This window comes from Ctenocephalides felis, unplaced genomic scaffold (genome assembly GCF_003426905.1).
Source record: "Ctenocephalides felis isolate EL2017-DRISC unplaced genomic scaffold, ASM342690v1 CF-g0.4_SCAFFOLD_03570, whole genome shotgun sequence".
Taxonomy (NCBI): Eukaryota; Metazoa; Arthropoda; class Insecta; order Siphonaptera; family Pulicidae; genus Ctenocephalides; species Ctenocephalides felis.
Genome location: NW_020539724.1, coordinates 24,320,588 through 24,333,750, shown reverse-complemented (window position 1 = coordinate 24,333,750; position 13,163 = coordinate 24,320,588). Strand labels below are relative to the sequence as shown.

The window sequence follows — 13,163 nt, the reverse complement described above, 5'->3', positions numbered from 1 at the left end:
GTTGTTGTTGTAGATGCATTATTTCTATTATTGCATTTAAATGGTTGTGTTAAATAGTTATCATCAAAAAGCACAGATTTTACTATTTCCTTATTTCATTTTATTTACATCGTAGATATTTTATATTTATTATTGTGCTTAGTACTTTCTTTTTTATTCTCATATGAAGAAAATGAATGAATATAAATTGTTTATTCAATTACTTAGTTATGTGACGTTTTAAAACTCTAAAATGTTTAATTACGTTACGTTATTTTGAATTATCACATTATGTTTTAGTGATACTTGAATAAAGAATGTGTCTTTTCAGGTAGAAATGTTATACACATATCGAGGAAATTATAATAAAAGTTGAGTTAAATGGTTATCACCAATGAATATTATGGATTCTGAAAATGAACCAATGTGTTAAAAAAAGTAAATCTGGATATTTTGAAGTGTGAGTATATCTATTTTAAGTTACATTTACATAATATTTTTGTGTAATTTTATTTAATAATTTTTCAACAAGAAATTATAACACTGATAAAATATGTAAATAGAATTAAATTATTTATATCTACTATTTTGTGCTATGTACATGTATATATTTATAAACTTTGAAAGTTTCAAATTCATATTTTCATTTGATAATTGTTAATGAAAATATTATAAATTATTATTCATGTGCTAAATTTCTATATGAAAGAAGTTTACACAAATCTTCTTTCGACCTTCGAATTATCTTTTGGATTATTATAGAACTTATAGAGAACTTCTATTAAGTTAAGTGATATCACATTGTGAATTACTAGAGATTACTGAGTGTTCATAAATATTCAATATTATGCTATTTGCTATCCGAACAAAGTAATATCGGATCATCTTAAAAGTTATATGCATTTGTACACACATTCTTCACAACCATACATCATTATGTGAATATATATATATATATATATATATATATATATATATATATATATATATATATATATATATATATATGCAGTGCATGTTTTGCACTATTGTTAATTACATGATATAGAAAAGTTTTTATTTTTCAGAAAATAAGACTTTCTAATAATCCATTGATTTATTGTGGTTATCGACAAGGTTGAAATGCTGGTTATAATACACTTTTAGAATTATTTTTCCAAACATTATTGAGCATTCAACAATTCATTGAATTGTGTCTTTGTGAAATAGTTATTAATATGCTGAGACCATGAAACTCTACATGTTTTATAATTTGTAACTCTACATGTTTTATAATTTGTGACGTCTGATTCATTTATTTAAAATATATTAGAAACATATTTATAATCCAAACAGTATAGGAGTATGATTAGAATCACCTGGAGGAATATTATAATAATCAAAAATATTTTTACGCTTATTTAATTTTATTTAGTTTCAATAGTTTGTGTTTTTATATGTGGCTCTATAGTTTTAATTTCAATCTTTGATTAATTAAACGTGATATTCATAATAATAATAAAATTGAATTCAGTTGACTTTAGTATGACAAAGAATAATGAAAAGAATACTAACTAATATATTTTTCTTTGCTTAATAATTTGAATATAAACAAATGAAATATGGACAAGTAGAAAAATTGGAATGATTAAATTATGACTTTGGATATTACATTTTGCCGTAACAGGATTTGATGATTTCATGCGAGCTAGAGAATTATCTTATTGTTGGATTCACAATTGTTGACTAATTTCATTATATTAATATATTTTAACAATTTAACAAATAATAATGTGTTGAAAATTCTTTAAATTTTAATTAACAATGAATAAATCTACTAATTATATTGAAATTTAAATGAATATAATAAAAGTAGTATATAATCCATCAAGCTTTAGAAGTTCACCTGGATCTGATCACATTTTTATCACACGCTAATTGCTCATTTTCATTCCACCAACAACACATTGATGATATATTTATCAAATCATCACAACACATTAGCAGATTCTCACTAAACCAAAGTTAATATCACATTACTTTCTAATTTGTTATGGTGCATATGACGTCTGCACCAGTCATGGATCTAGAACAAGAAGCCAATTCTGTGGTTGCCAATTCATTGTCTGCATTTCCTGCTCGGTATGCTGAACTGTACGGACTAGAAGCATTGAGTAATAATGGGATATCATCTGACATGGAACAGCTTCTCTGCTTGGAGGATGAACCACCTCTGGAATTTATTGTATCATAACAATTGTGGTAATTATGAGTAGAAGATGTTTCCGAGTTGCCTGATTCAGTAGATGAATTGCGGTTGATTAAGGGGCATAGCGATGCAGAACGCGCGAATATTACCCAGCTCTGTAAAATAATAATTAACTATTAGTTTTGTTAATTAATCAGGCATTTCAAGTAGGAAGAACAAATACATAAGACTTTAAGGATTTTTAACGATTGTAAATATGCTGTTATCAGAAGACATTTTAAAGATACCAAAATATTTTATTTTCCTCATTTATATTCTAAGGCTGTCTTTATATTATACGAAAAAATGAGACATTCTAGTGTAGAGGCAAAAAAAAATGTTTATTATTATTTTTTTATAATTTATTTATCAATGTTACAAGAGTACAGAAAAAATGTAAATAAATGTTAATTTTAAAAATTAGCATTTGAAGTGGAGTGTTACAAGCAATTGGCATGTGATCGTGTCCACGATAGCAGCCCTCCTAGTAATTTAAAATGAAAAAAAAACAGGATTATTAATCTATAATGATGTCGCAATGGCATATACTAGGATTCAGTTAAAAAAAATTCAAGTCCTAAATTTAAATTAAGACAAAATGGCTATTGTTTGAAAAAAATACCATTTTCTCACCATTTTTTGAATTGCTAGAATTGTTTTAATATAGTAATAATTGAAATTTGGAGATGAGGCTAGTTATGCCAGGGAGAAGTCTATAAAGAAGACCTTGTGAAAATTTCAAATGAATTGACCCAGTAAAATTCGAGAAATCGTTGACATTCCATTGAAAATGGCAGTTTTGAGCAAAGCACATTTAAAGTTTTGCAAAAGAAAGGAAACAGAAAAGAATTATTATGGTCATGTATCTACCAAAATAATTTAAGTTTAAAAAAAATTCTTTCGTACACATATTCTTGAATAGTCGAGCTTTGAAAATATAAAAAAAACTTTGGGTTTTTGAATTTTTGCACTAGAATACCCCCTTGAAAGAATTTTCTGAAAAAGAGATGGTTGCTTTTGCAGTAAATATCTTGTATAACATACTATAAATTTATATATAAATGTATAATTGTAATTCATCAAAAATTATATAATTTACAAAACTTGTTTTTTAATAGAATTTTATCAATATGTGCTTTCTGAGCTGCTGGCATAGAATTCTCAATTTTTATTACATTTCTGATGTGATATTGATGAGTTTTATTTGCAGCAATGCCCCCGGAAATCTATTTTATTATATTTTAAATCTACAACCTCAAGTGAAAATCTTATATCACTACTGTTTGATACAAAGCCCAGGTGTGTGGGATTTATATAGAGTTACATGAGATTTAGTATATGTGTGGAAAATTATTATGTGAAGATTAAAATTAGAGTTATTTAGTATATTTGTTTGAGTTAGTAACACAATGATAATGCCGTTTGTCTATAATTTCACACATTATGATATACATTTTTGGTCACACTTGCTTTGAATATTTGGGACGCTATAATGCTATAATTTAGTAAAATCTGAAAGACTTTGGTATAATCTTCAGATTGAAGAATAGTAAACATATTTAACTTACCAAAATATTGAAGCATACAATGAAGACCACAGGCATAACATTGGAGCTGGTAGCATTCTCTACAGCTACCACACCCAGAAACCAGCAAACATCATAAGCAGGTTGCAAAAATATTGCAAATCTTAGACATTTTCTAAAGTCACTAAGTTCTGGAAAATCGCTACTTTGCAGCGAAAAATCGCCTAAGGAAACACTTGCTAAATCACCAAGTCTATCATTATTTGAACGGTGGTGGTGGTCACAGCAGTCATAGTACGGAACCTTTTCCGTATCTTTAGGATGTTCTACAACTGTTTGGTATTCATAATCTTTACTTGTACCAATTTCATAAAAAATGTTTGGGTTATCGGCAGAATATTTAGCATTTTCTATGTCTACGTATATGTTCAGGTTTTTCTGATCTGTAGTTTTGGTTTTCTCTAAACTGTCTAAGGTTTTTTGATATTGATCGCTATCTAGGATATCCAGTGGTTTATTTAAATTACTTTTCATTAAATTTTTATTTTTGAAATCACTTCTCCATTCAGAGGCTTCGAATAATAACTCCTCATCCAAATTCAGTTCTGAAGTTATAATCTTTGGTACATTGGCAGGATCCAGAATGCTTTCTATACTGACAGTTAAGGCATTTTGAATTTTTTGGTTCACAGATTTTAAAGCAAATGTTGCAAAAACAGTGTTTACTATAATCAACGAAGTTACAGGAAGCATGTAGTTCAAAAACATTCCTTTCTGAGCGGACATCCAACAGTAGTTCTTTGATTCGTAACTGTCTGGTGTCACAGCATATGCGAACTATAAAAAATTATTTACATATAAAAATTTATTTGTATGAACGTATTTATAATGTATTTATCTTTATTATAGAAATGTTTACTTGATGTTAGATATAATAAACTCATTACTCGAAGAAACACATCACAATTGCATTTGTTTAATATTATTGAGGATATCTTTGTATAATATAAGAGTACTTATTTATTATTAATCTAGTTAAAATTTTTATTGAATTCAAAAATAAACTTGGCAAATTATAGAATAGGAAATATATTTGTAATTTCATTCCAAACCTTTCTTCTACTCAATTTTGGCGTTTGAACAAGGATTTGCAAGGAAATCTCGGAAAACAGTTTTTTTTCCTCTCTCTGAATTCTGAAGTTACTTTGTTATATTTTAACAAAATTATGTTATTGCGATATATGCAAGTGAAAAAGTAAATATTCAATTTTAAAGCACTCTTACGACTGGTTAATAAATACCCATTATATTAAATAGTGTTATATAGGGTTTGCTTTGTCAAAAATTGTAGGTTTTTTTCGCACCTAATACAATAATTTTTTGTGTGCAACTTTATCAAAATTTGGCTATGTTTAGTTCGCAAAGTTTTTTTCGCACACATACATCATACGTAATATAATTATTATCATTTTTTATTTTTTTTCCTAAAAGATGGTTTAATTTTTAAAATATCGGATGTCATTTATCAATACAAGCGCAAAAAGTTATGGGCACGAAGCTTGGTCCTCATTATATTTCAATGCACCGATTGTATTCTCGAAAATTTTAAGTTTTCTCGAAACAAAATCGACGAATTTAAGTTCAGAAAAAGTATGAACGTGTGTGTGTGCAGGGCCGGATCATGGTCTTCAGCGCCCGCATGCCATTCTTTTTTCTAGCGCCCCCTCCTTTATTATTTTAACACTTCTAACAATTACGTTAATTTTTCAAAATACTTTTTAATAATTCTGGATTTAAAACATAAAAAATGTTATCATCTAACATGTTATTATCTATAAAATCGCATAAGAAACTATTTAATTGTTTTTAAATTTATTCAGAAGTTCGAGACGATTCGCTGGTTGCTCAAATTCAAATTGTTGTGCCTTCTTTCGCTGTCGCACTACCAAACTATTTTTAAATTATTATTTTCACTCCAAAATTTTAAAGAATTTTTATTTTAAGTTGGATTATTTTAATTTAAATTTTTATTATTTAAAATATCTAAAACTTCATTGCAAACTTCGAATTGATATCGTAAGGGCCGAATTGTATGTTTTCATCTTTACTTTCCCATCGTGTGTCCGATTGTTGAATTTTTTGACGTATTTCAACAATGTCCAAAGATTAGTAGAAATTATTTATTTCTTGAATGATATTGGAAAAAACTATATTATAAATTTCATATCCGAATTTCATTTTGGCGCCCCCTAAGGCGTGCGCCCGCATTTTTCGCATGCATCGCATTCAAGGTAGGACCGGCCCTCTGAGTGTGTGTATGAAATTTTGAAGTTTTGTTGCCGTTTTCTCTAACTATTTGATAAAACTCGATGAAGACTAGCGGTCCTTAGTTCTGCAAAACGATCGGCCGAGCCTTTTCTTTAGAATAAAAAAAAATCAACGTTTTCCCAATAATCTTTAATTTTGAAAACTTAAAAACCATCTTCAAAATATCAGTTGGGAATCGTAATTTTTCGTAACAAATCGTTGAATTTTTTTTTGATGATTTTGATGAAACTTTGTGAGACGATGGTTTTTATGTTGAACTAACTACCTGACGTACTAAAACATTATAGGACTACGACAAACGTTTGATTGATGCTATTACTGTTGACGACCACACTTATATAATAAATACATTCTTACGGTCATAAGTAATTAAACATAATGCGATTACTTACAGGCATTATAGGTAAGAGAAGTTCGTGGAATTGACTAGTTTTTAGTGCACGCGCAACCTTAGTTTCGAAATAAACAGTTGATAAATTTGTTTAAGTCCCGAGTAATGGAAAGTTCATAAAACTTGACTAAAATGCCACTTACAACTAGTTATCTTCTAATTCTTACCAGAACGAATACTGCAGGAGCTCCGTAAGCCATCAAACAGTTGTATCTCATATTGAAGGCAGAATCGTTCCCAGTGACATGGTCTGAAATTGCGTGGCAGTAGACAAATATCCATGCTGCCACAACTAAATGGGCGTAGTGCAAAACCAGGGCAGTCATTTCGCAACGCAAAGGCGGACGAGTTGACTGAAATGGATTTTTTTTTATTCATATTTGGATGTATTTATAGAACAAACAAGTCATAAGTTGAATACAGATACTTGGATTTAGTTTTAGCAGTTGGAACTGAATCAAATATACTTATAAACATAATATTGGAAACAGACACATTGGTATAAGGGCACAAATATAAACTAAAAATCATAATAAAGATATGGTATAATCATGATGAAGATGATGAAGTAGTGGTGTCGTGGTTTGATTCACATGGAGTAAGAACTCTCATTTATCGAAAGTTGCTTGCCATTTTTGTCTTCAGCTTTTTGGTTAAATCGCGCTCGGCTTTCCGGAGTTACTAATTGATTCTTATTATTTATTATAAGACTCGATTTTTATATAATAACTAGTTGAAGTTCTATACTCAATATTTAATTAATATTTATTATTTTATGTTTACATTTATGAATATTTCAAAGAAAAAGCTATAGCTGCATGTGATAGAATGTCTAAGTTTGTCTTGGATTGCACTTTTTCCGGCATAACACGAACAGATTTAAAATTTAAACTATGTATTATTGCATTGGCCACTATTGGATTCGTAATCGCCAGAAAGGACCGATTTTGACTAATTGGCGCACTATTATCTCTTTTATCTCACAATATATCTTCTATTTCACAAAAACTCTGGCATACTTTCTACAAGTTTTTTTTAGAAGACCCACAACTGTATTGCCTATTATCCAGACGTTATTTACCCGTTACCGTTGAGGTATAATTTGAATTTGAATAAATATATTTTTCTTAACAATGTTAATTACTTAATTATTGTTTTTTACTTGAACAGTCCTGAAGCTCAATTAACTGGAAGGGATTAAGGAGTTGCTAAAGTATACTTTATACTTTTATATATATACACTATATGGTGATGTTTCATGTTTTGCAAGAAGTGAACTTTGATGTGAAATATCAAGAAGATATCCTAAAAAAACAGAACAAAAGCATTTTGGAATTATATACTGACTTGTATTCCTATGATGAATATTAGATTAGTAACGCATATACAGCTCGTTAAATTCAAAACAACTGGAAATAGTGCGTTCATTTTCTTGAGTCTTCTATTCCTCAAACATAGCAGTATCACAGTTATGGATTGAGCAGCCAGAGCACAAACGCAACCTGAAATTTCAAACATTATATACTTTTTTTACTAAATGATACTAAAATACCAACTCTTAAGATGTGAATACGTGCACTTTATTATATTCGATTTCTACAAACTTACAAATGTAATCTGCAATTTGTAGATAAGATAATATGTGAGAAATTATTGCAAATAAAAAAGTATTCATATTCGTTCATTATTTTTAATTCCAAGCACTTCGTGATAAATTTTCGAATTCTTTCAAATGAAAATCAGCATCTTGTGCAAATATTTGGAGTTCGTCTACCTACCGATAATGACTAGTTCGATACCAAATCCCTGTTTGGCACCGTAGTTAGACCCATAATAGATGTACATGATGTTATCTATAGCGTCACGTCCTCTCAAATCCGCGTCACTCTCCAAAATAGCGTCATCATCGACTCCCGATGAAGACATCGAAGCGTCATCTATGAAGGATGACGATCCGCTCTCATCGAACAGAAGTTCTGGATTTGGGTACAAAGCGTCACTTGTCTGTAATAAAAAAGAGATTCAACTTAAATGCCGGTAATTGACTTTTCATTATTATTAAGAAATGTTTAAATTATTCGTACAAAGAATTTTCGAAATTTGCAATATTTTCTCATTTTTAAAAAATCAATTTTTTGGTCATTAAAATCGAAAAAATGAATACTATTTGCATTCGTAAATGTTGATGCTGCTCAATTTGGTTTTCTCGAATAAAAAGGAAACTCATACTAGTATATATTTAGTAAAATATTTGCAATATTTTCTTATTTTTAAAATATTAATTTTTTGGTCATTGAAATCGAAAAAATGGATTCATTTGCATTCGGAAATGTTGATGTTGCTCATTTTGGTTTTCTTGGAAAAAATGGACGTACAAACTAGTATACATATTAGAGATGGGCTTATCATATCCGAAGCCGGATCGACTCGGATTTGACTCCGCTTTAGGGAAGAGTTATATCCGCTTAACAACTCCACGACTCCGACAACTTTGAAACCGAAATACTCGACACAAATGTATTCTATAGTGCGTTGTTTATGCATCTAAGGATTTGTCAAATCCCATTTAATTTTTTGAAATGAAAATTTATGAATAAAATAAAATAAAAAAATATCAATAAAATAATTTTTCTAAAAAATTCACAAATAAATGACGAGTTGTAAAATTTTTCGGTCGACCACATGATCGATTCAATGACTCGTAATTTGAACAGTGTTGACCAAAGTAAAAACGCAGAACTTGAGAATCAAATTCAATTTAATTATTTTCGTTTGATGAGAAAATAATTGATTTTTTGGATTAATTTTATATAAAAATAATGTAGTAAACTTTGTAATAAAAGCAAAAGATTTATCATAAAATATTTTCACCAAATAATAATACTTCATTGTTCTGTATCTTTAAAGTAATATTTTTGTATTTTCTGGAAAAAAAACTTATACCAAAAGGTCATAAAACCGCCTGTGAGACGAGAAAGCGACAGCTTCATTTCCAAAGCAAAAACGCAGTAACAGTTTTAGTACCAGTTTAGGGAAGTCAGATATGACAAATCCGGTGAGACAACTCTACTCGGATTCACTCCGAGGACCGAGGAGTTGTATCGGAGTGATAACTCCGGAGTGAGTTACCCATCTCTAATACATATACATATTATTATGTATATTTTGTGCAAAACTCAGTGTCTATTATTTTTTGTGAGCATAAAATTTGATGATGACATTTAGAAATTGTTTTATTATTTCAACAGATGACGGTTTGAAGGCACCACTATATAGTTGTGTTTTTTCGTTAATGTTATTTGACTCAATGCCACCAACTGAAATTTTCACTTGATATGAAACTTTAGATATATAATAATCTCAAGTCAAAATTTGATATAACAACTGATTGATATCAACCTTGCCACGGCGGGTATCGAACCCAGAACCGGCCAAGAGTGGTTTTGATTTATTTCATTCATTTCTCTAAGCAAACATTTTATTCAATAATTTCATTGACATTTTATTTATTTTGCGCAATTTGCACATTCAAATTTATTGTCTTAGAAATAACGATATTAAAAATTATACTGAAACTTCTGACGTTTTTGCTTGATAAAATTATTACTAAATGACTAGTTCGCGTGTGTTTCCTCGAAAAATATTTTTCATTGAATCGAAAGTTTTTAAAAAGTTTAGGAAATTTTGAATTTGTTTTTATTCAACAGCAATCAATCGATTTAGCTGTTGTTTTACTAATGGTAAAATAATTTAAGAAAATGTTATATCAGATTAAAATTGATAGTGGAAAGACCGTCGATCATTTTATTACTAATTCGTTTACAAGTATCATTCAGATGTTTAAAAATCGAATTTGAAAATAAATATCTAAAATAAATGCTTCAAAATTATATAAAATGTTTGCCTGCTATAATCACTGATCGACGGGAACCGTTATGACTTCAAAGTGAAACAACATCTCTAGAACAAACAGGTAAAAAAAAGATTAGTTTATCAATACTAATTTTCTCTCTTTTTAAAATCAGCAGAACATCATAGTGTGTATTTAAGATATCGAATATTGACTTTATGCATTTAACATTTTTTTTATAAAACAGTAAGAGCAATTACATGGGCAGCATATGAAAGATATCACACTTTGATAAACTCGCACGAGCAATATCTTTCCAAAGTTGTGTCTGGCTACAATTAAAGTGCGCTGAATTACACAACGGAAACTTGATTAGTTTTTGGATATTTGTATGAAACTTGCAGCATATGAGTTTTGAGTAACATATTTACTCAAAACTTCCAACAAAGACATTTGATAAAACTTCGTCTTTTGCAGTAAATTCACAGCACGTAATATTTTCTGTACAAATTGATATTGTTTTCGACTTTATTACTAGTCTCATTGATTTTTCGTTATAAATGATGAATTGCTCCACTCTAAAAAGTATAAAACGTGTTATTGAGATTTTCTTCTGTCATAATTAAAAAAGGCAATTTCTTTCTCATAATTCGATTCATTTAGCATAATGATTTCATGATCGTGCCATCTTATGCATTTAGACAACTTGGAATATATAAACAAAATGGCATAAGTTGCCTTATTATTAGTTAATAATTGACTAGTCGCCTTAGTCGCAAAAGTCAATAATTGACTAGTAAAATTGAGTCAGTTCTGCTACTGGTATAACGTGAAGAGAGCATAATCACAATCCTCGCACATGTTGAGTATCTTTGTCACAGTAAGGGCTCCAATACCGTACTAAAATCTGAATACCGGAAATCGATATTTGAAATTTGCAATACCGGGATTACGGTATTATCAATTAGAAATTCACTTGTCATATTTTTAGTTATCGCATTTGTTATATCGTCAAATAGCATTATTATTGTTCTAAAATGAGTACATATTAGTTATTTTATTATATAGAGAATCGGAGTAGATAGATATAAAAAAAATCAAGTAAACATTGATATTAAATCTATGTTATATTTTACATGCAATAGGGTCGTATGGAAATATATATTTAAGTAAATAAAACAAATTCGATTATTAAACTATACTTTGTTTATGAAAATATGATCTTAGAAAATATAAACAATCAATTGTTTCATCTTCAAGCGAGACCGAATTTTAGTTCAAATATAACAAGCCGAAAAAGCTTTTTTTCATTCTACTTGTCGGCACAATTGTCATAAGGAAATATCAAATCATAATTAGATATCAACACATCACAGTGATGTGTTCACATCACAGAGACTTATAGAAAAATATGGTATTTTCTGATTTCCAATAATTTGATTGTAAAAAAATTCTATATGAACGATTTCTAACAATCTGCAACGTACGCATAAGAAAGAGGTCATCCACCACCGAGACCAATATTATCAATGATTTTTAACAAAATACTGGTAATCCGGAAATACCAGTATTACTGTATCAGTACTGGACAAAAATCGTCCGGAATCCCGGTATTCAGGATCATGACTTGTTCTCTTTAGGCTCATGGGGTATGTGCTGATGTCTCAAAGAGGTATCAGGCGATTTTTTTGTGAATTGTCTTTTAGGAATTTGTAATTGAGTTTGCCTTGACCATAAGGACAAAATGTTTTTTATAATCAATTGTAGTTCCTTTTTTGCTATTACAGTTTAACTAAATTTAAAAACTATATCGCTCGTAGGCAATAAAAGTAAGTAAAAAACAAAACACCATGTCATATTGTCTGTATTGCATAGAACGTATAAATTCTATATATCGATATGAAATAATGGTATTGGTATTTGTTGCCTTCTAATTGCAGATTTTTTATTAGAATACTTTTATTGGGATATGATTCAAAATTATATTTGTTGAAACTGATAATTTTGTTTTTAATTTTGCAATATGTGTAAAACTTACATTGTTATGCAAGTACTTATTTGTTTTTTTTCTGAGTTCATTACATATATCCTTTAATGAATTACCGTAAATTGTATATATAGTTCTACTTTACTGCATGTATGTGGACCTGACCCTTTCGTTCTTTTTTTCACAATCTGTGGTTTTTAAATTGTTATAAATATATAACATATTGATCATATAATTTCACATAAATTAATTTTCACATAAATAAAATTTTTACTTAAAAATAATCTTTTTATATCACTTACCCCAGATACATTGTCGCTAGCGAATTTATATGGCGCCAAGAGCTCATCGTAAGCCACAGCCATGTTGTCTTATCACCGGTTCAGTGCTCAGAATTTGATCCAAATTCGGATATTCTCTTTAGAAGTGCAGATCCACGTATTATTCTAGCATAAGATATGCTTCTTGTGATATTCTATTCCTAAGAGGATTAGAAACACAATTAAACAAAGAGATAATTGAAATTGGGTGATCCATACTATAGTTAATAATGATACTGAAGTTGTTGATGGTTTGCTGTATTGAGAACTTAATCGATGAAACTTGGGTTTATTAAGGATGCGTTAAGAACGTTTTAGTTGCGTAGAAGATCAGTAAATCATATGTAACTTTTAATTATGCAACTAATGACCCAACCCCTTTATATCAACAATAAAATTAATTTATAATAATCTTATTTATATATTTTGCCACAGTACAATTTATTTAACTGCATCTAAAATTAAGAAAAATTAGGAAATCTAGAAAAAAAAATAGATTCAACAGTCGAAAAATTAACTATGTGTAAGTGAACTTCCTGACATATGTAAATAAAA

General features: G+C 29.0%; 1 protein-coding gene across 1 annotated transcript; it reads right to left on the bottom strand.

The window, feature by feature from the left end:
* Positions 1-2,001: 2,001 nt before the first annotated feature.
* On the bottom strand, positions 2,002-12,653 carry LOC113383632. The gene is made up of 6 exons (XM_026621882.1): positions 12,591-12,653; positions 8,230-8,455; positions 7,799-7,953; positions 6,619-6,804; positions 3,775-4,569; positions 2,002-2,322 (listed from the first exon to the last, which is right to left on the bottom strand). Exons 1-6 carry the CDS (start codon positions 12,651-12,653, stop codon positions 2,002-2,004), a joined length of 1,746 nt encoding a protein of 581 aa, XP_026477667.1.
* Positions 12,654-13,163: the final 510 nt, after the last annotated feature.